This window comes from Lynx canadensis, chromosome X (assembly GCF_007474595.2).
Source record: "Lynx canadensis isolate LIC74 chromosome X, mLynCan4.pri.v2, whole genome shotgun sequence".
Classification (NCBI taxonomy): domain Eukaryota; kingdom Metazoa; phylum Chordata; class Mammalia; order Carnivora; family Felidae; genus Lynx; species Lynx canadensis.
This window is the reverse complement of record NC_044321.2, coordinates 74,403,924-74,431,408: the sequence shown is the minus strand read 5'-3', so window position 1 is coordinate 74,431,408 and position 27,485 is coordinate 74,403,924. Positions and strand designations below refer to the sequence as shown.

Genomic DNA, 27,485 nt, shown 5'->3' with positions numbered 1-27,485 from the left:
AATATTGTGGACATAAAGCATTTAAATATGCAATCGAGCATTAAATCAAAATATCTTTGTTCCTGGGTGCGCCTGGGTGGCTCAGTCGGTTGGGCGTCCGACTTCGGCTCAGGTCATGATCTCACAGTCCGTGAGTTCGAGCCCCGCATCGGGCTCTGTGCTGCCAGCTCAGAGCCTGGAGCCTGTTTCAGATTCTGTGTCTCCCTCTCTCTGACCCTCCCCCGTTCATGCTCCGTCTCTCTCTGTCTCAAAAATAAACGTAAAAAAAAAAAAAAAATTTAAAAAAAAATATCTTTGTTCCTGTCTCTTCATTGTCACTTTTGCAGTGCTAGCTTTTTACTGAGTAGCATATGTACATATATATTTGATTTTCCACTATGCCTTTCATTTCTATCTAGAAAATTGGCTTTTGCTTTCAGCTATATCTTGATAAGAAAATGAATATAAGCCACATACTTTTACCTCCTTAAATCACAAATAATATTGTACATTATTTGTAATTTCACAAAGAAAAAAATGGCACTGCTTAAAATATCATTTTTTAAAGTTTAGCTATGAAAGAGCATATTTAAATGTTATGCCCATAAATTTTAATAAGTTTTACTATGATAGCCTCAGCTCAAAATATTTGCGGATTTTAAATTTAATAGCACGTATCTAGCTAAAGTAATAAACTTAGCTTTCTATATTAAATTAATTTCCCCTAATATTATATTAATCTTTTACTTATTCACAATTTACTTGGCTATCAAAAAGGAAAAAAAAATAGGTGTTTTCCAGGTTAGATTTACATAGAGATTTTAAAATTTTGGTTAAGGTATGTTTAAGGATATCAAAATCTTGTTGAGTTCTCATAATTCTTTATACTGATTTTTCAAAAAAAGAAAAGTCATTCTATTGACGAATCGTCCATTTTACTATACTTTGTAAACATCTAGACATTTTATCTTACATACATCAATGCTTTAATGTCCACCCACTTTAGTAAAAAGGCAACATGCATAAGTAACATAACAACATGCTACTAAAACCACCTTACCACATCATCTGCCAAAGTTTTTATTTGAATGTTCTATTAAAATCAAAAGGAAAAAAATACCTGTCAGATAAGAGAAATTCATAGATCAAACAAATAATTGAATGATGCTTATTTACTTATTAACTATAACTAATCGAAAAGAATTAGCAAGTTTAAATATATAACTATATACATTCTTTACAAAAGGAGAAAAAAAATTTTAAGGATTAAAAATGAAGATTTGTAGGGGGGATACCTATGTCTTTTAAAGACTGATTTGACTTAAGATCCCAAAGTCAGATTTGGATCAGATACCATTACCATAGTGCTCAAACATGAGAAAAGATATAGCAAAATCATAACCCTTTTAAGTTTGTTCAAAGTTTTAGAATTGACAATGTTTTTAAAATAATTTTTTTAAAAAAGGAGAAATGTCACATTTAATAGTAATCAAATAGCTGAGTGTAGAACTCAGTTACTCTGATATTTAAAAGACATCTTTATAATATTCTAGATAAAATTGAATTCACTGATTCTGTTAATATATACCTATTTCTAAAAAACTCCAACTTGTTTTTTGCATGGGATTTTCTACTTCTAATGCTGAAAAGCAATGAAAATGGTGTATCCTAATTAATACAGTGGTTAATACAAACTACCAAACAATAAAATGCGCACCACTATTTGGAGAACTAGAGTGCAGCAATACTAAAGTAATAAAGCAATATTACATTAAAGCAAAGTAATATTTAATAACTTAGTAATCTTCCATGATTTAGAAAACAATTCAAGATCTTACAATAACATATGATCAGCATGAAGGGCAGTTATTATATATCATAAATATGTTGAAATGCTAATAAAATTATGTTTAGGAAGGAAAAAGATTTTTTAATTGTCTATTAGGAATTGAAATTAATCTTTCTGCCACACCCTGTACATTTAGTTCTTATAACAGAAGCTGATATGCATCAACTTTGTTGTGCATGCTCACATTCCTTTTTACTAAGGAATCTGTGGTCATCCCACTAGTAAGGAGAATTCATTATGAGTTCTAACTAAGTGAGAATTATTTGGTCTCAGGATCTCTTGAAATTGTTCTTCAAATACCACCAACCAAATGCTTTAAGGATCATCTTTCTCTGGATCAACTAGGACAAATACACTATTATATGTACATATATTTTTTTCTACTTTTAATTCATTGATTCCCTCAGGGACACTACACATTTACATTTCTGTATGAGGTCTTCATCACATCCTGCTAACACAAACCTCAATCAATCTTTATTGCCTAGGAGAAAAAAGAAGGGGGAACTGAAGCCATTTTAAGAGATCAATCCACAGCAGGACTATCTCTATGTGGCATTTTCTCTTTAATTTTCCTTCTGGGTTAAAGAAAACTTTTATGCCCCATGGAAAGCTTCAGGATTGCCTGTAATATAAATCGGAGTGAGAAATGTCAAATCAAAAGTGCCTCAACTACCCTGCCACATTCCAGATATGTACCTGTCCACCTGTCTTATTAGTAAGTATATTAGACAATTCTTCAAGCAATTGCTGCTTTTCTTCTTTTTCCATTCTTTGGGGTTATAAACTCAAAATTAAATGCACATCTGTATCTTCAAAGTGAGAATGTAAATTAGGTGAAATATGATTTAATTAGTCAAATTATCTAACTTAAGGTTTAAATAGTCTAGAATGCTTTAAATATATATCTCAATTGAATGTATGTTGACAGTTTGATCATGGGGTACAGAAACAAGAAAAAAAAGTATTGCTAGTAATATTTCCACCTTCTCTTATGGGAAGAAATTTGAGTTTTATTTTCTACTCTCACTTTTTTTTAAATTTTTTTCTATATTTAATCACATAGTATGGCATTAGAGACTATTAAAGTTGGGCAGAATTTAAGATAATCTGGTCAAAACTTTCATTTTACAAATAATGAAACTGAAGCTTGAAAGAGGCTAAGTGATCTGTCCAAGGACCACAATCTATCTGGTTACAAGTGCATGCTAACTTTCAGTCAACATACCAACTTTTCAGTTAGTATAATCAAGATCTACAATACTAGGACTGAATTACTGACTTGAAACATTCATAGTAATCTCAAATTCACAGATACCCCCTTTAACTGTCTTTTCACATCTTTATCCAGGGAGTCAAGCATCTTATCAAAGAGCATTCCCCTGGCACCCAAAGTCCTTCCCCAACACATCTTACATGTAATCCTGCAAGGCCCTACTGATCTGTACTCTCTTCAGACCCCTCTAACCCATTCTTGCTGACTGTCGCTTAGTTTAAAAAACAAAAATTCCCTCAGCTCCAGTCACGCTGGACCACCTTACTCTTCTTCAATAATGCATAAACACATGCACTGACTCTTCCCGCTGCCTGAATACCCTTTCGATTTCCATATTTCCATATCCAGTACTCCATAATCCCTCCTTAAAAGGAGTTTTTTGCTCAATGAAAGACCCAATCTGCCATCCTACTTACAATGGAAACCCAAGGTTAAAGATGGCAGTGAGTAGGAGGACCCTAGGCTCACCTCAATCCCAGAAAACACTAGATACTATCAAATCACCTAATACCTCAGAAATTGACATAAAAGGACAGAACAAACTCCCAATTAAAGGTAGAGAAAAGGCCACATCGAGAAGGTAGGAAGTTCAGAGACACAGTTTGGGATGGAAACTCTCCCCACTGCAGTAGGGAGGGAGCTGCATCACGAGAAAAGTGAGAGGTAGACTAACATACCGGAAGCACAAGGGGAAAATAAAATCCCTGTAGAAACTGTCTTGGAAAGTAAGAGGGGCTGAATTTCATGACTTCTGACAGAAGCAAGGCTAAACCCTGGAATTGTAAAGGCCATGGGCTTGGCTGCAATAGAGCCTAGAGGATATTAGGGCTGCTCTTGGGAATAAGGCAGGCCGGCAAAAAGCCTATGACAACAGCATGGCCAACAGTGATCTGAAGAGCACCTAGCCACAATATGTGAGTTTATTTGCTCATTTCAGAATCATCCCAGAGAGGCAGCAATGGCAGGTGGCATTTCCCCTGCTGCCTTTCTTCATAAGCCAGGCTACCTGTGGAAAACATTGCTGTGCCAACACTTGCTACCTACCTTGCTTACACCAAACCCCACTCTCCATACCCCTTAGAACCACAATTCTGGAGTGCCACTTTCACTTGCCTCAGTGGCAGTGCTGTGGACCTCTGAATCGAGACTAGTCCTAAACTCTTCTCACACTGCATCCACCCCACTGTGATATTTGCAGTATTGTTTTGGCAGCAGTGAAAAGTCTCGTTTCACAAGCAGACTCAGAGCATACCTATTCAAAGGGACCACATCAGTCCAGGGACCAAACATTGCTCAAAAGGCAAAGAAAGTCTCTGCAGATGACTGCCTGAGAGATAAAGTTGCCAGGAAAAACATTACAGTACCCAGAGCACACTAGAAGACACTGGCCAAAATGCCGACCCTGGGAAATAGGGAAAACCACTACAGGACCTCTTCTTCATAACGCATGACCCACAAGAACAGGAGACATAGCTGACTTCCCTAACACAGAAAAACAGACACAGAGACTTACACAAAATGAGAAGACAGAGAAATATATCCCTATGAAAGAACAGGACAAAACCACAGCCAGCGATCTAAGTGAAACAGATATAAGTAACATGCCTGATGGAGTATGTAAAGCAATAATCATAAGGGTACTCACTTGGCTTGAGGAGACAGTGGAAGACATGAGTGAGACAAATAACACAGAGATAAGGAATAACACAGAGATAAAACATAAATGAACTGAGAAACATTCTTGATGGAATGAAGAGAAGGCTGGAAAAAGCAGAGGGAGTAATTAATGACCTAGAAAGCAGAGTAATGAAAACTAGCCAAGCTGCACAAAAGCAAGAAAAATAATTGTGCAAAATGAGAATAGATTTAGGGAATACAGTGACTCTATCAAATGTATAACATTATAGTACAGGAGTCCCAGAAGGAGAAGACAGAGAAAAGGGGGCAGAAAATTTATTAAAAGAAATAATAGCTGAAAACTTCCCTAATTTGAGGAAGGAAACAGATATCCAGATTCAGGAGACTAAGGGAAATCCCATCAAAATCAACAAAAGCTGACCCACACCAAGATATATTGTATTTAAATCGCCAAAAGAAAAAGTTATAAAGCAGCGAGACCAAAGAAGACATAACATACAAAAGGAAGCCCCATAAGGATAGCAGGGGATTTTTCATCAGAAACTTGGCAAACCAAAAGGGAGGGGCATGGCATATTCAAAGTGCTGAATCACCAGCCAAGAATACTCTATCGAGCCAGGATATCATTCAGAACAGGAGGAGATAAAGTGTCCCAGACAAACAAACACTGAAGGAGTCCATGACCACTAAACCAACCCTGTAAGAAATACTAAAGTGGACTCTGAGTGGAAAGGAGAAACCAAAAGTGGCAGTATGAAGGTATGAGATACAAAAGTAGTAAAAATATATTTTTCTGTAAAAAAAGTTAAAGACCCCACAAAATAAAATGATATAAATATGACACCATATACCTAAAACATGGGGACAAGAATGGGTTCAAACTTATATGACCATCAACTTAATATAGACTGTTATATGAAGAAGAGATTATATACAAACAGAATGGTAACCATACATTAAAAAACAACTAATAAAATTCAAAGAATAAAGAGAAAAATTCCAATATATCACTAAAAAAATCAGCAAACCATAAAAGAGAGACATACAAGAAAGAATCAGAGAAAGTCTTCAGAAGCAAACACAAAACAAGTAATAAAATGGTAATATATATATATCTATCAATAATTACTTTGAAAGTAAATAGACTAAATGCTCCAATCAACAGACATAGGGTGTCAGAATGGATGAAAATAAGACCCATCTATATGCTGCCTATAAGACACTCATTTTAGACCTAAAGACATCTGCAGATCAAAAGTGAGGGGATAGAAAAACATCTATGATGCAAAAAAATATCAAAAGAAAGCCACAGTAGCAATATTTATATCAGAGAAAGTAGACTTTGAAACAAAGACTAACAAGAGACAAAGATGGAGAGAGAGCATGTAATAAAGGGAATTATACAAGAATATATAACAGTTGTAAAAATTTATACCCTCAACATTAGAAGCACACAATATATTAAATAGTTAATAACAAACATAAAGGAATGAATCAATAATAACACAATAATAATAGGGAACTTAAATACCCCACTTACATCAACGGACAAATCATCTAAGCAGAAAAAATGAACAAGGAAACAATGGCTTTAAATGACACAATGAACCACATGGATCTAACAGATATATTTAGAGCACTGCATTCTAAAACAGCAGAATACACATTCTTCTCAAGGGCACACTGATCATTCTCCAGAATAGATAACATATAGGCCATAAAACAAGCCTTAACAAATTCAGGATTTAAGTCATACCATACATCTTTTCTGCCCACGATGCTATGAAACTAGAAATCGCCCACAAGAGAAAATCTGGAAAGCCACAAATACGTGGAACTTAAACAAATACTACTGAACAATTAATGGGTCAAACAGGAAATCAAAGAAGAAATTAAAACGTACATGGAAACAAATCAAAGTAAAACACAATGGTCCCAAAATTTGGGGATAAAGCAAAAGCAGTTCTAAGAGAGAAGTTTATAGCAAGAAAAATCTCAAACAACCTAACCTTACATCTGAAGGAGGTAGAAAAAGAACAACAAACAAAACCTGAAACCAGCACAAGGAAAAATTAATGAAGATTTCAGAAGAAATAAATGATATAGAACCTAAAAAAACCCATAGAACAGATCAATGAAACCAGGAGCTGGTTCTTTGAAAAAATTAATTAGTAAACCTCTAGCCAGTCTTATCAAGAAAAAGCGAGAAAGTACTCAAATAATAAAATCACCAATGACAGAGAAGAAATAACAAACAACACCACAAAAATACAGTTATAAGAGAATATTATGAAACACAATATGCCAACAAAATGGACAACCTAGAAGAAACAGTTAAATTCCTAGAAACATATAAACTAACAAAAGTGAAATAGAAATAGAAAATTTGAACATGCCTATTACCAGCAATGAAATTGAATCAGTAATCAAACAAAACTTGCAACAAACAGATGTCCAAGACCAGATGGCTTCACAGGTGAATTCTACCAAACATATAAAGAAGAATTAATACCTATTCTTAGAATTAATACTGATTCTTCTCAAATTATTCTAAAAAATAGAAGAGGAAAGACAACTTCTCAACTCATTCTATGTGGCCAGCATTACCCTGATACCAAAACCAGATAAAGACACCATTAAAAAAGAACTATAGGCCAATATCCCTAATGAACATAGGTACAAAAATCCACAACAAATACTAGCAAATCAAATCTAACAATACATTTAAAAATAATTCACGATCAAGTGAGATTTATTCCCAGGATTCAAGCATGGTTCAATATTCAAAACTCAATCAACATACTACATCATCAATAAGAAAAAGGATAAAAACCATATGATGATTTCAATAGATGAAGAAAAAGCATTTGAAAAACTAAAACATCCATTCATGATAAAAACCCACAACAAAGCAGGTTTGGAGGAAACATACCTCAAAATAATAAAGACCATCCATGAAAACCCAACAGCTAAAATCATACTCAGTGGGGAAAAACTGAGAGCTTTTCCCCTAAGGTCAGCAACAAGACAACGAAGTTCTTCTTACCACTTTTAAAATACTAGTACAGGTCCTAGCCACAGCAATCAGAGAGCAAAAAAAGAAATAAAAGGGATCCAAATTGGTAAGAAAGAAGTAAAACTTCCACTATTTACATATGACATGATACTATATGTAGAAAACCCACCAAAAAATCCCAAAACCCAAAAACCCACTCCACCAAAAAAAAAAAAAAAAAAAAATCCTAGAACTGATAAATGAATTCAGTAGGGTTACAGGATTAAACAATCAATATACAGAAATCTGTAGCATTTCTATACACTAATAATGAAGCTGCAGAAAGAGAAAGTAAGAAAACAATCCCATTTAGAGTTGCATCAAAAATAATAAAATACATAGAAATAAACTTAACCAAAGAGGTGAATGACCTGTTCCCTGAAAACTATAAAATGCTGATGGAAAAAATTCATGAGGACACAAAGAAATGGAAAAACTTCCATCCTCATGGATTGGAAGAACAAACATTGTTAAAATGTCTATACTACCCAAAGCAATCTACACATTCAATGCAATCCCTATCAAATACCAACAGCGTTTTTCACGGAACTAGAAGAATCCTAAAATTTGTATGCAACCACAAAGGACCCCAAGTAGTCAAAGCAATCCTGAAAAAGAAAAACAAAACTAGAGGTATCATGATTCCAGACTTCAAGTTATACAAAGCTGTAGTAATCAAAACAGTATGGTACTGGCACAAAAATAGATACAAAGATGGATGGAACAGAATAGAAAACTCAAAATGAACTCGCAACTATATAGCCAATTAATCTTCAAGAAAGTAGGAAAGATTATCCAATGAGAAAAATATAGTCTTTTCAACAAATGGTGCTATGAACACTGGATAGCTACACGTGAAAGAATAAAACTGTACCACTTTCTTGCAACACACAGAATAATAAACTCAATATAGGTTAAGGATCTAAATGTGAGACCTGGGGTGCCTGGGTGGCTCAATTGGTTAAGTGTCTGACTTCAGCTCAGGTCATAATCTCGTGGTTCGTGGATTCAGGCCCCACATTTGGCGCTGTGCTGATGGCTCAGAGCCTGAGGCCTGCTTTGGATTCTGCGTCTCCCTCTCTCTCTGTCCTTCCCCTTCTCACACGCACATTTGTTCTCTCTCTCAAAAATAAACGAACATTAAAATATATATATTTTTTTAATTTTTTAATGTTTATTTATTTTTGAGACAGAGAGAGGTAGATCATGAACAGGGGAGGGTCAGAGAGAGAGGGAGACACAGACTGTAAAGCAGGCTCCAGGCTCTGAGCTGTCAGCACAGAGCCCGACGCAGGGCTTGACTCACAAACCATGAGATCATGACCTGAGCCGAAGTCAGAAGCTCAACCAACTGAGCCACCCAGGCGCCCCTATATTTTTTAAATGTGAGACCTGAAATCATAAACTTTCACACCAGTGGTAGCAGCTTCTTAATAGATCTGTCTCCTGAGGCAAGGGAAACAAAAGCAAATATAATCTATTGGGATAACATCAAAATAAAAAGATTCTACACAGCAAAAGAAACAATCAACAAAACTAAAAGGCAGCCTATTGAATGGGAAAAGATATTTGCAAATTATACATCCAATAAAAGGTTAGTATCCAAAATTATAAAAAAAAAACTTATACAAATAAACATACAAACAAAACAATCCAATTTAAAAATGGACAGAAGTCATGAGCAGACATTTCTCCAAAGAGGACACCCAGATGGGCAATAGACACATGGAAAGATGTTCACCATCAACTCATCATCAGGGAAACACAAATCAAAACTACAATGAGATATCACCTCTCACTTGTAAGAATGGCCCAAATAAGAAACTCAAGAAAAAGTGTTAGTAAGGATGTAGAGAAAAAGGAATCATTGTGCCCTGTTGGTAGGAATGCAAACTGGGGCAGCCAGTATGGAAAATATGGACGTTCCTCAAAACGTTAAAAAACAGAACTACCTTACAATCCAGCAATTGCACTACTAGGGTTTTACACAAAGCATATAAAAATGCAAATTCAAAGTGATACATGCACCCTGATGTTTATACCAGCATTATTTACAATAGCCAAATTATGGAAGCAGCCAAGTGTCCACCCAGTGGATAAAGAAGATGTGATATAATACATATGTGTGTATGTATGTATGTGTGTGGGTGTGTGTGTGTGTATATATATATATATATATATATATATATCACCTGGAATATTACTTAGCCATAAAAAGAATGAAAGCTTGTCATTTTGCAATGACACAGGTGGAATTAGAGTATAATGCTAAGCAAAATAAGCCAGAGAAGGACAAATACCATATGAATTCACACATATAGTAACTTAAGAAACAAAGCAAATAATCAAAGGGAAAAAGAGAGGCACAAACCAAGAAACACACTCTTAACTATAGAGAATAAATTGATAGTTACCAGGGGAAGGTGGAAGGAGGGATTCGGGTGTATAGAATTGTTGAATCACTACATTGTACACCTAAAATGAATATAACATTGATGTTAATTATACTTCAATTAAAAAAAAGACATGTTTGTATAAATGACAAAAATTTGATTCCCATAAAATAAAATAAATATTAAATCCTCCTTCAGAAGAGTAAATAATAAAATAGGTTATTGGATATGTCATATTTAAATTATCTTCAATAGAAAATAAATTTTTTCGGGGCACCTGGGTGGCTCAGTCAGTGAAGCTTGCAACTCTTGATTTGGGCTCAGGTCATGGTCTGTTTGTGAGTTTGAGCCCCACATCAGGCTCCACACTGATTCTCTCTCTCCCTCTCTCTGCCCCTCCCTTGCTCTCTCTCTCTCTCTCTCTCTCTCAAAATAAATAAATAAAACTTAAAAAAATTTTAAAGAAAATAATTTTTTTCTGCCAAACAAGTGTCTTTATGTATCAGTCAAAAAGAAACATAGGAAAGGAGCTGGCAATAATAAAAAACACCACCAAAAGAAAAGTTCAGGGAAGTGTAAAGAGCTGCTTGACAAGATTAAACAGTCATTTTTACATAAACTGACCTTTAAAAGATATTTTTACATGGTGTATTAAATTTTCATCTATACTTGTGGTGAACATAACATAACAAATAAAGAAGTTGAATCATATATTGTACATGTGACATTAATGTAACATTGTGTGTCAACGATACTCAATTACAAAAAAATATTTTAAAGATTTATTATCCTCATTTTTTTACATTTATGAGGACCTTCTACAGGGACAAAGTCTCAAATTTTATCTGAATGTAATTTACATCCATCTCTCACACATGAGATGTAAGCAGACATTTTAGATTTTACTCTTGTGTATGAACTATAGCACTACTGTCGAGTTAAATTTTTTTAAACAGAAAACAAAAGTGGTCAAAAAGAAACTTTATTAGAGTCACACCCATGAATTACAAGCACTGATTAAAGTCATTTAGTAAGCTTTCACTATACAAATCGAATTATAAGAATCATTACGATGAGGGCATATTGCACCAATGAGTATAGCGACCGTATATTTTCATTAAAATCAACTCTAGAAAAGCAATAAGCTTGTGCATTAGTCAAGCAATTAGAGTTTATTAAACTTCATTTGTGATCAGTTATATTAAATACAACGTAGTATAGTATTATATGAGTATTGTATAATCATAAAAGTATCACTCCAGAGTCTCAACCCCTTAAGAAAAGACAAATGGCTGATTTATGTATAAATTCTAATGCTGAAGTTCTGATTGAAATGCAAGAGTCATTATTGTAAGAAAATTAAGTTTTAATTTTCTCAGACAGAAATTAACAAAAACACCAAGATATAAAGATTCAACTCCTATGGCTGTTACATGGTAATACAACGTTTTATAAAAACCGTGTAATTACTCTCATACAGAAATTGGACAACTAAATTGTATGTAATTCAAAAGTCTCACCACCACCTAAAAAACTTAGTCACAAAATTTTACTATGTTCTTTTGAAATATGTAAGTTGGCCATCACAATAAAAATGAAGGGTCAATTATTTATGTAGGTTTAACTTGTTTGCTAACAAGGACAGAGGCAACATGACACAGAAAACCATGTTTGGTTCAACTGAATAAATATTTGAGCACCTATTATGCACCTGTTCAGTGCTGAGCACTAGGAATACAATCAAAAGCAAGATAAACATGCATTCTTCCTTTATGGAGGTTGTAGTCTAGTTGAAAGTGGGTGATGGGCATTGAGGAGGGCACCTGCTGAGAGGACCATTGGATGTTGTATGGAAACCAATTTGACAATACATTTCATATTAAAAAAAAAAAAAGAAATGAGATAAATGAAAATCACAATAGAGAAGTTCTGAGATCTCTAAAAGAGTAGTACCCTAAAATAAGCTCTATAGACAGAGGAGGGGAAGAGGGGAGCGCATAGGAGGACACTGGGCTCACGTCGTCCATCTGATCACTGAGATTCCACCCATACCTGCCTAAATAACCCAGAAAATCACCAGAAGACTAGCAGAATGGACTCTCCAGAGCCAAGTATAGACAAGAGACCCACAGAGGAGTGTGGAAGGGCAGTGAGGCAGTGTGTGCTACACAGACTGGTGGGAGGGAGCCGGGGCAGTAGAGGGGCAACCCCCCAGACAAGACAGAGCCCCTTGCAAAAGTGGAGGGCCCAGACTCCGTGAGTTCTGAAAGCCAGTGGGACTGAACATCGGGAAGGTTAAAAGTCAACAGAACTACTGAGAGAGTGGGGGCGGGGGGGGGCAAGAGGACACCAGGAGGGAGAGTTGTTGAGCCCCAGAAGACAGACCTCAGCTCGGTGGGGAACAAAGGCGCTGACCAGCGCCATCTCCCTCTCCCATCCCCCAGCCAAAATCCCAAAGGGAACCAGTTCCAGTCACCCAACTTGATTGCACCACGCAAACACCCAATGCTGTGCTTCTGTGGATCCATGCTTCCAACTGGTCTGCCTCCCTCCAGTGCTGCAGGGGACCACCAACAGCAAAGCAAGCTGAGCCTGCCCTTCCCACCCCTGTGCACATTGAGGATGCTCCCCATCTAATATGCCAGATCCCATCAAAGCAGCACAACAACCCTGGCAGTGTGCAGATAGCCCACACAGGGGCCACACCACTCCACAGTGAGTCCTGCCCCTGGGAGAGGGGAAGATAAGGTACATACCACTCTGACAGTGGCCCCAGAGGTGGCTGGGACAGACATCAGGTCTGACTGCAGCCCCGCCTACCAACACAAGTTAATCCAGACAGCACAGGGGAAATGCCCCGCAGTTCCACACCACTCCAGGGACTATCAAAAATGACGAAACGGAAGAAATCTCCTCAAAAGAAATTCCAGGAAATAGCGACAGTTAACAAATTGATCAAAAACAATTTAAACAATATGATGGAACAAGAATTTAAAACAAAAGTCATAAAATTAATCGCTGGGCTTGAAAAAAGTATAGAGGACAGCAGAGAATCTATTGCTACAGAGATCAAGAGACTAAGAAATCGTCATGAGGAGCTAAAAAATGCCATAAATGAGGTGCAAAATAAAATGTAGGTGACCGCAGCTCAGATTGAAGAGGCAGAGAAGAGAATAGATGAATTGGAATGAAATTATGAAAAAAGAAGCTGAGAAAAAGAGGGATAAAAAATCCAGGAGTATGAAGGGAGAATTAGAGAACTAAGAGATGCAGTCAAACGGAACAATATCCATATCATAGGAATTCCTGAAAAAGAAGAGAGAGAAAGGGGCTGAAGGTGTACATGAACAAATGATAGCTGAGAACTTCCCTGATCTGGGGAAGGAAAAAGGCATTGAAATCCAAGAGGTACAGAGGACTCCCTTCAGATGTAACTTGAATCGATCTTCTGCACGATATATATCATAATGAAACTGGCAAAATACAAGGATAAAGAAAAGATTCTGAAAGCAGCCAGGGATAAACATGCTCTACCATATAAAGGAGACCAATAAGGCTAGTGGCAGAACTATCTACTGAAACTTGGCAGGCCAGAAAGGAATGGCAGGAAATCTTTAATGTGACAAACAGAAAAAAATTGCAGCCGAGAATCCTTTATCCAGCAAGTCTGTCATTCAGAACAGAAGGAAAGATAAAGGTCTTCCCAAAGAAACAAAAACTGAAGGAATTCATCACCACTAAACCAGCCCTACAATATCCTAAGGGGATTCTGTGAGTGAAATGTTGCAAGAACCACAAACTACCAGAGACATCACTACAAGCATGAAACCTACAGGCATCACAATGATTCTAAACTGATATGTTTCAATAGTAACACTGAATGCAAATGGATTAAATGCTGCAAGCAAAAGACATAGGATATCAGAATTGATTAAAAAACAGACACATCTATTTGCTGTCTACAAGAGACTCATTTTAGACTTGAGGACACCTTCAGATTGACAGTGAGGGGATGGAGAACTATTTATCATGATACTGGAAGTCAAAAGAAAGCTGGAGTAACCATACTTATGTCAGCGAACTAGACTTCAAATTAAAGGCTGTCGTTATTTAACATAGTGTTGGAAGTTCTAACATAAGCAATCAGACAACAAAAGGAAATCAAAGGCATCCAAATTGGCAAAGATGAAGTTAAGCTTTCACCTTTTGCAGATGACATGATTTTATACATGGAAAATCCGACAGACTCCACCAGAAGTCTGCTAGAACTGATACATGAATTTAGCAAAGTTGCAGGATACAAAATCAATGGACAGAAATCAGTTGCATTCTTATACACTAATAATGAAGCAACAGAAAGACAAATAAAGAAACTGATCCCATTCACAATTGCACCAAGAAGCATAAAATACCTAGGGATAAATCTAATCAAAGATGTAAAAGATCTGTATGCTAAAACTATAGAAAGCTTACGAAGGAAATTGAAGAGATATAAAGAAATGGAAAAACATTCCGTGCTCATGGATTGGAAGAATAAATATTGTCAAAATGTCAATACTACCCAAAGCTATCTACACATTCAATGCAATCCCAATCAAAATTGCACCAGCATTCTTCTCGAAACTAGAACAAGCAGAGGGATTCTGGAAGATGGCGGCGTAGGAGGACGCTGGGCTCACCGCGCGTCCTGCTGATCACTTAGATTCCCCTACACCTGCCTAAATAACCCAGAAAACCGCCAGAGGATTAGCAGAACAGAGTCACCGGACCCAAGTGCAGACGAGAGGCCCACGGAAGAGGGTAGGAAGGGCGGCGAGGCGGTGCGCGCTCCACGGACTGGCGGGAGGGAGCCGGGGCGGAGGGCGGCTCGCCGGCCAAGCAGAGCCCCCGAGTCCGGCTTGCAAAAGCGGAGGGGCCTGACGGACTGTGTTCCGACAGCAAGCGCGACTTAGCATCTGGGAGGTCATAAGTTAACAGCTTTGCTCGGAAGCGGGAAGACTGGAGGACAAAGGGAGGTGAGCTGCGGAGCCCCCGGACGACAGAGCTCATTTGGCGGGGAACAAAGGCGCTCGCCAGCGCCATCTCCCCCGCCCATCCCCCAGCCAAAATCCCAAAGGGAACCGGCTCCGGCCAGGGAAATTGCTCGCTCCGCGCAAACACCCAACTCCGTGCTTCTGCGGAGCCAAACCTCCGGCAGCGATTTGACTCCCTCCGGCTGCCACAGGGTCCCTCCTGAAGTGGAATCACCTAAGGAGAAGCGAGCTAAGCCTGCCCCCCTGCCGCCGTGCACCTTGCCTTCCCACCCCAGCTAATACGCCAGATCCCCAGCATCACAAGCCTGGCAGTGTTGCAAGTAGCCCAGACGGGCCACGGCCACCCCACAGTGAATCCCGCCCCTAGGAGAGGGGAAGAGAAGGCACACACCAGTCTGACTGTGGCCCCAGCGGTGGGCTGGGGGCAGACATCAGGACTGACTGCGGCCCCCGCCCACCAACTCCAGTGTATACACCACAGCACAGGGAAGTGCCCTGCAGGTCCTCACCACACCAGGGACTATCCAAAATGACCAAGCGGAAGAATTCCCCTCAGAGAATCTCCAGGAATAACAACAGCTAATGAGCTGATCAAAAAGTATTTAAATAATATAACAGAAAGTGAATTTAGAATAATAGTCATAAATTAATCGCTGGGCTGGAAAACAGCATACAGGACAGCAGAGAAATCTCTTGCTACAGAGATCAAGGGGACTAAGGAACAGTCACGAGGAGCTGAAAAAACGCTTTAAAGGAAATGCAAAACAAAATGCAAACCACCACGGCTCGGATGGAAGAGGCAGAGGAGAGAATAGGTGAACTAGAAGATAAAGTTATGGAAAAAGAGGAAGCTGAGAAAAGAGAGATAAAAAAATCCAGGGAGTATGAGGGGAAAATTAGAGAACTAAGTGATACTAAAAAGAAATAATATACGCATAATGGTATCCCAGAGGAGGAAGAGAGAGGGAAAGGTGCTGAAGGGGTACTGAAGAAATAATAGCTGAGAACTTCCCTGAACCTGGGGAAGGAAAAAGGCATTGAAATCCAAGAGGCACAGAGAACTCCCTTCAGACGTAACTTGAATCGATCTTCTGCACGACATATCATAGTGAAACTGGCAAAATACAAGGATAAGAGAAAATTCCTGAAAGCAGCAAGGGTAAACGTGCCCTCACATATAAAGGGAGACCTATAAGACTCGTGACTGATCTCTCTTTTGAAACTTGGCAGGCCAGAAAGAATTGGCACGAGATTTTCAGGGTGCTAGACAGCAAAAATATGCAGCCGAGAATCCTTTATCCAGCAAGTCTGTCATTTAGAATAGAAGGAGAGATAAAGGTCTTCCCAAACAACAAAAACTGAAGGAATTTGTCACCACTAAACCAGCCCTACAAGAGATCCTAAGGGGGACCCTGTGAGACAAAGTACCAGAGACATCACTACAAGCATAAAACAGACAGACATCACAATGACTCTAAACCCGTATCTTTCTATAATAACACTGAATGTAAATGGATTAAATGCGCCAACCAAAAGACATAGGGTATCAGAATGGATAAAAAAAACAAGACCCATCTATTTGCTGTCTACAAGAGACTCATTTTAGACCTGAGGACACCTTTAGATTCAGAGTGAGGGGATGGAGAACTATTTATCATGCTACTGGAAGCCAAAAGAAAGCTGGAGTAGCCATACTTATATCAGACAAACTAGACTTTAAATTAAAGGCTGTAACAAGAGATGAAGAAGGACATTATATAATAGTTACAGGGTCTATCCATCAGGAAGAGCTAACAATTATAAATGTCTATGCGCCGAATACCGGAGCCCCCAAATATATAAAACAATTACTCATAAACAGAAGCAACCTTATTGATAAGAATGTGGTAATTGCTGGGGACTTAACCCCCACTTACAGAAATGGATAGATCATCTAGACACACGGTCAATAAAGAAACAAGGGCCCTGAATGAGACACTGGATCAGATGGACTTGACAGATATATTTAGAACTCTGCATCCCAAAGCAACAGAATATACTTTCTTCTCGAGTGCACATGGAACATTCTCCAAGATAGATCATATACTGGGTCACAAAACAGCCCTTCATAAGTTTACAAGAATTGAAATTATACCATGCATACTTTCAGACCACAATGCTATGAAGCTTGAAATCAACCACAGGAAAAAGTCTGGAAAACCTCCAAAAGCATGGAGGTTAAAGAACACCCTACTAACGAATGAGTGGGTCAACCAGGCATTAGAGAAGAAATCAAAAAATATATGGAAACAAACGAAAATGAAAATACAACAATCCAAACGCTTTGGGACGCAGCGAAGGCAGTCCTGAGAGGAAAATACATTGCAATCCAGGCCTATCTCAAGAAACAAGAAAAATCCCAAATACAAAATCTAACAGCACACCTAAAGGAAATAGAAGCAGAACAGCAAAGGCAGCCTAAACCCAGCAGAAGAAGAGAAATAATAAAGATCAGAGCAGAAATAAACAATATAGAATCTAAAAAAACTGTAGAGCAGATCAACGAAACCAAGAGTTGGTTTTTTGAAAAAATAACAAAATTGACAAACCTCTAGCCAGGCTTCTCAAAAAGAAAAGGGAGATGACCCAAATAGATAAAATCATGAATGAAAATGGAATGATTACAACCAATCCCTCAGAGATACAAACAATTATCAGGGAATACTATGAAAAATTATATGCCAACAAATTGGACAACCTGGAAGAAATGGACAAATTCCTGAACACCCACACTCTTCCAAAACTCAATCAGGAGGAAATAGAAAGCTTGAACAGACCCATAACCAGCGAAGAAATTGAATCGGTTATCAAAAATCTCCCAACAAATAAGAGTCCAGGACCAGATGGCTTCCCAGGGGAGTTCTACCAGACGTTTAAAGCAGAGATAATACCTATCCTTCTCAAGCTATTCCAAGAAATAGAAAGGGAAGGAAAACTTCCAGACTCATTCTATGAAGCCAGTATTACTTTGATTCCTAAACCAGACAGAGACCCAGTAAAAAAAGAGAACTACAGGCCAATATCCCTGATGAATATGGATGCAAAAATTCTCAATAAGATACTAGCAAATCGAATTCAACAGCATATAAAAAGAATTATTCACCATGATCAAGTGGGATTCATTCCTGGGATGCAGGGCTGGTTCAACATTCGCAAATCAATCAACGTGATACATCACATTAACAAAAAAAAAGAGAAGAACCATATGATCCTGTCAATCGATGCAGAAAAGGCCTTTGACAAAATCCAGCACCCTTTCTTAATAAAAACCCTTGAGAAAGTCGGGATAGAAGGAACATACTTAAAGATCATAAAAGCCATTTATGAAAAGCCCACAGCTAACATCATCCTCAACGGGGAAAAACTGAGAGCTTTTCCCTGAGATCAGGAACACGACAGGGATGCCCACTCTCACCGCTGTTGTTTAACATAGTGCTGGAAGTTCTAGCATCAGCAATCAGACAACAAAAGGAAATCAAAGGCATCAAAATTGGCAAAGATGAAGTCAAGCTTTCGCTTTTTGCAGATGACATGATATTATACATGGAAATCCGATAGACTCCACCAAAAGTCTGCTAGAACTGATACATGAATTCAGCAAAGTTGCAGGATACAAAATCAATGTACAGAAATCAGTTGCATTCTTATACACTAACATGAAGCAACAGAAAGACAAATAAAGAAACTGATCCCATTCACAATTGCACCAAGAAGCATAAAATACCTAGGAATAAATCTAACCAAAGATGTAAAGGATCTGTATGCTGAAAACTATAGAAAGCTTATGAAGGTAATTGAAGAAGATTTAAAGAAATGGAAAGACATTCCCTGCTCATGGATTGGAAAAATAAATATGTCAAAATGTCAATACTACCCAAAGCTATCTACACATTCAATGCAATCCCATCAAAATTGCACCAGCATTCTTCTCGAAACTAGAACAAGCAATCCTAAATTCATATGGAACCACAAAAGGCCCCGAATAGCCAAGGAATTTTGAAGAAGAAGACCAAAGCAGGAGGCATCACAATCCCAGACTTTAGCCTCTACTACAAAGCTGTCATCATCAAGACAGCAATGGTATTGGCACAAAAACAGACACACAGACCAATGGAATAGAATAGAAACCCCAGAACTAGACCCACAAACGTATGCCAACTCATCTTTGACAAAGCAGGAAAGAACATCCAATGGAAAAAAGACAGCCTCTTTAACAAATGGTGCTGGGAGAACTGGACAGCAACATGCAGAAGGTTGAAACTAGACCACTTTCTCACACCATTTACAAAAATAAACTCAAAATGGATAAAGGACCTAAATGTGAGACAGGAAACCATCAAAACCTTAGAGGAGAAAGCAGGAAAAGACCTCTCTGACCTCAGCCGTAGCAATCTCTTACTCGACACATCCCCAAAGGCAAGGGAATTAAAAGCAAAAGTGAATTACTGGGACCTTATGAAGATAAAAAGCTTCTGCACAGCAAGGAAACAACCAACAAAACTAAAAGGCAACCAACGGAATGGGAAAAGATATTTGCAAATGACATATCGGACAAAGGGCTAGTATCTAAAATCTATAAAGAGCTCACCAAACTCCACACCCGAAAAACAAATAACCCAGTGAAGAAATGGGCAGAAAACATGAATAGACACTTCTCTAAAGAAGACATCCAGATGGCCAACAGGCACATGAAAAGATGTTCAGCGTCGCTCCTTATCAGGGAAATACAAATCAAAACCACACTCAGGTATCACCTCACGCCAGTCAGAGTGGCCAAAAATGAACAAATCAGGAGACTATAGATGCTGGAGAGGATGTGGAGAAACGGGAACCCTCTTGCACTGTTGGTGGGAATGCAAATTGGTGCAGCCGCTCTGGAAAAGCAGTGTGGAGGTTCCTCAGAAAATTAAAAATAGACCTACCCTATGACCCAGCAATAGCACTGCTAGGAATTATCCAAGGGATACAGGAGTACTGATGCATAGGGGCACTTGTACCCCAATGTTCATAGCAGCACTCTCAACAATAGCCAAATTATGGAAAGAGCCTAAATGTCCATCAACTGATGGATGGATAAAGAAATTGTGGTATATATACACAATGGAGTACTATGTGGCAATGAGAAAAAATGAAATATGGGCCTTTGTAGCACACGTGGATTGGAACTGGGAGAGTGTAATGCTAAAGTGAAAAAGCCATACAGAGAAAGACGATACCATATGGTTTCACTCTTATGTGGATCCTGAGAAACTTAACAGGAACCCATGGGGGAGGGGAAGGAAAAAAAAAAAAAAAAAAAAAAAGGACATTAGAGTGGGAGAGAGCCAAAGCATAAGAGACTGTTAAAAACTGAGAACAAACTGAGGGTTGATGGGGGTGGGAGGGAGGGGCGGGTGGGTGATGTATTGAGGAGGCACCTTTTGGGATGAGCACTGGGTGTTTGTATGGAAACCAATTTGTCAATAAACTTCATATAAAAAAAAAATAAAAAAAAAAAAAAAAAAAAAAAAAAAAAAAAAAAAGAAACTAGAACAAGCAATCCTAAAATTCGTATGGAACCACAAAACGCCCCGAATAGCCAAAGTAATTTGAAGATGACCAAAGCAGGAGGCATCACAATCCCAGACATTAGCCTCTACTACAAAGCTGTAATCATGAAGACAGCATGGTATTGGCACAAAAACAGACACATAGACCAATGGAATAGAATAGAAACCCCAGAACTAGACCCACAACGTATGGCCAACTCATCTTTGACAAAGCAGGAAAGAATAGCCAATGGAAAAAAGACAGTCTCTTTAACAAATGGTGCTGGGAGAACTGGACAGCAACATGTAGAAGATTGAAACTAGACCACTTTCTCACACCATTCACAAAAATAAACTCAAATGGATAAAGGACCCGAATGTGAGACAGGAAACCATCCAAACCCTAGAGGAGAAAGCAGGAAAAGACCTCTCTGACCTCAGCCGTAGCAATTTCTTACTTGACACATCCCCAAAGACAAGGGAATTAAAAGCAAAATGAATTACTGGGACCTTATGAAGATAAAAACTTCTGGACAGCAAAGGAAACAACCAACAAAACTAAAAGGCAACCAACGAATGGGAAAAGATATTTGCAAATGACATATTGGACAAAGGGCTAGTATCCAGAATCTATAAAGATTGACCAAACTCCACACCCGAAAAACAAATAATCCAGTGAAGAAATGGACAGAAAACATGAATAGACACTTCTTAAAGAAGACATCCAGATGGCCAATAGGCACATAAAAAGATGCTCAACGTCGCTCCTCGTCAGGGAAATACAAATCAAAACCACACTCAGATATCACCTCATGCCAGTCAGAGTGGCCAAATGAACAAATCAGGAGACTATAGATGCTGGAGATGTAGAAAAACGGGAACACTCTTGCACTGTTGGTGGGAATGCAAATTGGTGCAGCCACTCTGGAAAACAGTGTGGAGCTTCCTCAAAAATTTAAAAATAGACCTACCCTATGACCCAGCAGTAGCACTGCTAGGAATTTACCAAAGGGATACAGGATGCTGATGCATAGGGGCACTTGTACCCCAGTTATAGCAGCATTCTCAACAATAGCCAAATTATGGAAAGAACCTAAATGTCCATCAACTGATGAATGGATAAAGAAATTGTGGTTCATATACACAATGGAGTACTACATGGCAATGCAAAAGAATGAAATATGGCCCTTTGTAGCAACATGGATGGAACTAGAAGTGTTATGCTAAGTGAAATAAGCCATATAGAGAAAGACAGATACCATATGGTTTCACTCTTATGTGGATCCTGAGAACTTAAAAGAAACCCATGGGGGAGGGGAAGGAAAAAAAAGAGATTAGAGTGGAAGAGCCCAAGCATAAGAGACTCTTAAAAACTGAGAACAAACTCAGGGTTGATGGGGGTTGGGAGTGAGGGGAGGGTGGGTGATGGGTATTGAGGAGCACCTTTTGGGATGAGCACTGGGTGCTGTCTGGAAACCATTTGACAATAAACTTCATATACTGAAAAAAAAGGCTGTAACAAGACATGAAGAAGGGCATTACATAATAATTACAGGGTCTATCTATCAGGAAGAGCTAACAATTATAAATGTCTATAGGCTGAATATGGGAGCCCCCAAATATATAAAAATTAATCACAAACATAAGCAACCTTATTGATAAGAATGTGGTCATTGCAGGGCTTTAACACTCCACTTACAACAATGGATAGATCATCTAGACACAGGATCAATAAGAAACAAGGGCCCTGAATGAGACATTGGATCAGATGGACTTGACAGATATATTTAGAACTCTGCATCCCAAAGCAACAGAATATACTTTCTTCTCGAGTGCCCATGGAACATTCTCCAAGATACATCACATACTGGGTCACAAAACAGCCTTCAATAAATACAAAAGAATTGAGATCATATCATGCATACTTTCAGACCACAATGCTATGAAGCTTGAAATCAACCACAGGAAGAAGTCTGGAAATGGTCCAAAAGCATGGAGGTTAAAGACACCCTACTAAAGAATGAATGGGTCAACCAGGCAATTAGAGAAGAAATTAAAAAATATATGGAAACCAATGAAAATGAAATACAACAATCCAAATGCTTTGGGATGCAGCGAAGGCTGTCTTGAGAGAAAAATACATTGCAATCCAGACCTGTCCAAGAAAAAAGAAAAATCCCAAATACAAATCTAACACCACACCTAAAGGAAATAGAAGGAGAAAAGCAAAGACACCCAAAACCTAGCAGAAGAAGAAAATAATAAAGATCAGAGCAGAAATAAACAATATACAATCTAAAAAAACAGTACAGCAGATCAATGAAACCAAGAGTTGTTTTTTGAAAAATATACTAAATTGATACACCTCTAGCCAGCCTTCTCAAAAATAAATGGGAAAGGACCCAAATAGATAAAATCATGAATGAAAATGGAATTATTACAACCAATCCCTCAGAAATACAAGCAATTCTCAGGAATACTATGAAAAACTATATTTCAACAAACTGGACAACCTGGAAGAAATGGAAAAATTCCTCAGCAACCACACACTTCCAAACTCAAACAGGAAGAAATAGAAGACTTCAACAGACCCATAAGCAGAAAGAAATTGAGATTTTCAAAAATCTCCCTACAAATAAGAGTCCAGGACCGGATGACTTCCCTGGGGAATTCTATCAGACATTTAAAGCAGAGATAATACCTATCCTTCTCAAGCTTTTCCAAAAATAAAAGGGAAGTAAAACTTCCAGACTCATTCTATGAAGCCAGCATTACTTTAATACCTAAACCAGACAGACACCCAGCAAAAAAGAGAACTACAGGCCAATATCCCTGATGAATATGGATGCAAAAATTCTCAATAAGATACTAGCAAATAGAATTCAACAGCATATAAAAAGAATTATTCACCATGACCAAGTGGGATTCATTCCTGGGCTTCAGGGCTGGTTCAACATTCGCAAATCATTCATGTGATACATCACATTAATAAAAGAAAAGATAAGCATATGATCCTGTCCATCGATGCAGAAAAAGCATTTGACAAAATTCAGCATCCTTTCTTAATGAAAACCCGTGAAAAACGTGGGATGGAAGGAACATACTGAAACATCATCAAAGCCATTTATTAAAAGCCCACAGCTAATATGATCCTCAATGGGGAACAACTGAGAGCTTTCCCCTTGAGATCAGGAACACAACAGGGATGTCCACTTTCACCGCTGTTGTTTAACTTGGAAATGCTGGCATCAGCAATCAGACAACGAAAGGAAATCAAAGGCATCAAAATTGGCAATGATGAAGTCAAGCTTTCACTTTTTGCAGATGACATGATATTATACATGGAAAATCCGATAGACTCCACCAAAAGTCTGCTTGATCTGTTACATGAATTCAGCAAAGTCGCAGGATACAAAATCAATGTACAGAAATCAATTGCATTCGTATACACTAATAATGAAGCAACAGAAAGACAAATAAAGACACTTATCCCATTCACAATTGCACCAAGAAGCATAAAATACCTAGGAATAAACCCAACCAAAGTTGTAAAAGATCTCTATGCTGAAAACTATAGAAAGCTTATGAAGGAAATTGAAGAAGATAGAAAGAAATAGAAAGCATTCCGTGCTCATGGATTGGAAGAATAAATATTGTCAAAATGTCAATACTACTGAAAGCAGTCTAACATTCAATGCAATCCCAGTCAAAATTGCACCAGCATTCTTCTTGAAGCTAGAACAAGCAATCCTAAAATTTGTATGGAACCACAAAAGACCCTGAATAGCCAAAGTAATATTGAAGAAGAAACCAAAGCAGGCATCACAATCCCAGACTTGAGCCTCTACTACAAGCTGTCATCATCAAGACAGCATGGTATTGGCACAAAAACAGACATAGACCAATGGAACAGAATAGAGATTCCAGAATTGGACCCACAAATGTATGGCCAACTAATCTCTGACAAAGCAGGAAAGAATAGCCAATGGAAAAAACAGTCTCTTTGACAAATGGTGCTGGGAGAACTTGACAGCAACATGCAGAGGATGAAACTAGACCACTTTCTCACACCATTCACAAAAATAAACTCAAAATGGATAAAGGACCTGAATGTGAGACAGGAAACCATCCAAACCCTAGAGAAGAAAGCAGGAAAAAACCTCTCCGACCTCAGCTGCAGCAATTTCTTACTTGACACATCCCCAAAGGCAAGGGAATTAAAGCAAAAATGAACCTCATGAAGATAAAAAGCTTCTGCACTGCAAAGGAGACAATCAACAAAACTAAAAGGCACCAATGGAATGGGAAAAGATATTTGCAAATGACATATCGGACAAAGGGCCATATGTATCCAAAATCTATAAAGTACTCACCAAACTCCACTTCCAAAAAACAAATGATCCAGTGAAGAAATGGGCAGAAGACATGAATAGACACTTCTCTAAAGACATCCAGATGGCCAACAGGCACATGAAAAGATGCTCAACGTCGCTTCTCATCAGGGAAATACAAATCAGAACCACACCCAGATAGCACCTCATGCCAGTCAGAGTGGCTAAAATGAACAAATCAGGAGACTATAAATGCTGGCAAGGATGTGGAGAAATGGGAACTGTCTTGCACTATTGGTGGGAATGCAAACTTGTGCAGCCACTCTGGAAAACAGCGTGGACGTTCCTCAAAAAATTAAGTATAGATCTACCCTATGACCCAGCCATTGCACTGCTAGGAATTTACCCAAGGGATAGAGGAGTGCTGATGCACAGGGCACTTGTACCCAAATGTTTATAGCAGCACTTTCACCAATAGGCAAATTATGGAAAGAGCCTAAATTTCCATCAACTGATGAATGCAAAAAGAAGTTGTGGTTTATATACACAATGGAATACTACATGGCAATGAGAAAGAATGAAATATGGCCTTTTGTAGCAACGTGGATGGAACTGGAGAGTGTTATGCTAAGTGAAATAAGTTATACAGAGAAGGACAGATTCCATATGTTTTCACTCCTATGTGGATCCTGAGAAACTTAACAGAAGACCATGGGGGAGGGAAGGAAAAAAAAAGAGGTTAGAGAGGGAGGGAGCCAAAACATAAGAGACTCTTAAAGTCTGAGAATAAACTGCGGGTTGATGCGGGTGGCAGGGAGGGTAAGTGGGTGATGGGTATTCAGGAGGGCACCTGTTGGGATGAGCACTGGGTGTTGTATGGAAACCAATTTGTCAATAAACTTCATATAAAAAAATATATATATTATAAATTGAAAAAAATAAATAAATAAAAACCTTCTCAATTTCTGCTTGAATCCACCTTTGTTCCAGTAACGTACAAAATGAGTACTTTAACTTAATCCTTGAAGGACTTTATGATTTCAACATAACTTTTGGAGATAGCCAACAATGAAGAATGCATTCTTTTTGACCTGGCTTTGTCAAACAGAAGCTTTCCTTGAAATCCAGAAAGAAAGTAAACCACAAACTTAACAGTCTTTTAAATGTAATCAGGAGGGGAAAACAGTATAAAATGAGGTCATGTGTGTAAAATGCTACTAGTCTGTACATCTAATACATTTTAACTAAATCATTATAAGGTAGTTTCAACGGAGGGAAAAAAACTGAACTGAAAACAAATCAGAAAGGATTACTTCAAAAATATCCATTTATATCTGAGTAATTTGTTGCAAGCCCTATAGAAGTACATTTATCATGATAAAATCTGTCAAATTGATGTGAATTTTTCTGCCAAAATCCATTTTGATGGACCATACAGCCCACATGTAATATTTGTTCTTAGTGAATAATGACTTGGATTTTCTTCTGCCTTCTCCTCTCCCTGCCAGCAAGACCAGTGAGAATGTTCTACCTTAAAGAACACAGAAGGTTATACTAATAAAATAACCCATAAACTATAGTATGCACTTAAATATTCTGAAGAGGTTTATCTGAATTTTTACAGTAATCAAGGATGAAATAAAGATCTTAAATATTTGTGACAAGGCTAAAACATAGATGGCTGTGTACTGGAGAGACTGAGAAGTATGCTCTGAATCTCTTCAAGTATAAGTGATTAAGCAAAAGTTCTTGTTAGCACTAAAATTCTGTTTCTGTGCTGTATTTCTAGTAAAAATAGTGCCTAAACTAGAGACTTGTATATGTGAGCCTAAAAGGATGAAATTTTAAGTTTTTATTTAAATTAGTTAGCATACAGTGTAATATTAGTTTCAGGTGTACAATATAGTGATTCAACACTTCCATACAATCTGGTGCTCATCACAAGTACACTCTTTAATCCCCATCACCTATTTAACCCATTCCCCCTACCATCTCAAAAGGAAATTTTGACCAAGGTTGGAAAGGTGTTGAATTAAACATCTACAAAGGAAAAGATAGATCACATGACCAAAGGAAAACACTTAGGAGGAAAATTTTGGGGAAAGTGGAAGAAGATATAGTACCTCAATTTTTATGAAATAACCTGGGTTGGTAAAGGAAGGAATTGCCAAATAACTATTAACCAAAAATAAATGGAGACTGCCAGATTAAGGTTAAGATAATTGTTGGGTACACAATTTTGACCTAAATCCAAGAGATTGTATCTGGAGACTAAGAAGCTGCAATGGGTTGGTTAATTTAGCCAAGATTGACCAGGTATTGGGGTGGGGTGGGGGAGAGAGGTAGCAAAAAACAACCATAAAA

The 27,485-nt window shown here is 38.0% G+C and overlaps 1 protein-coding gene across 8 annotated transcripts in view; it reads right to left on the bottom strand.

Annotated features, from left to right (window-relative positions):
- DIAPH2 (diaphanous related formin 2) overlaps positions 1 to 27,485 on the bottom strand; it is a 1,054,294-nt gene that overhangs the window by 993,225 nt on the left and 33,584 nt on the right. Inside the window, exon 2 of one of the 8 annotated variants that reach the window (XM_030305030.1) lies at positions 1,040 to 1,072. The exons of the other annotated variants lie outside the window; for them this stretch is intronic. Within the exon in view, the coding sequence (XP_030160890.1) occupies positions 1,040 to 1,072 (33 nt within the window). The remainder of the gene's footprint in view (positions 1 to 1,039; positions 1,073 to 27,485) is intronic. 8 annotated transcript variants of the gene reach the window in all.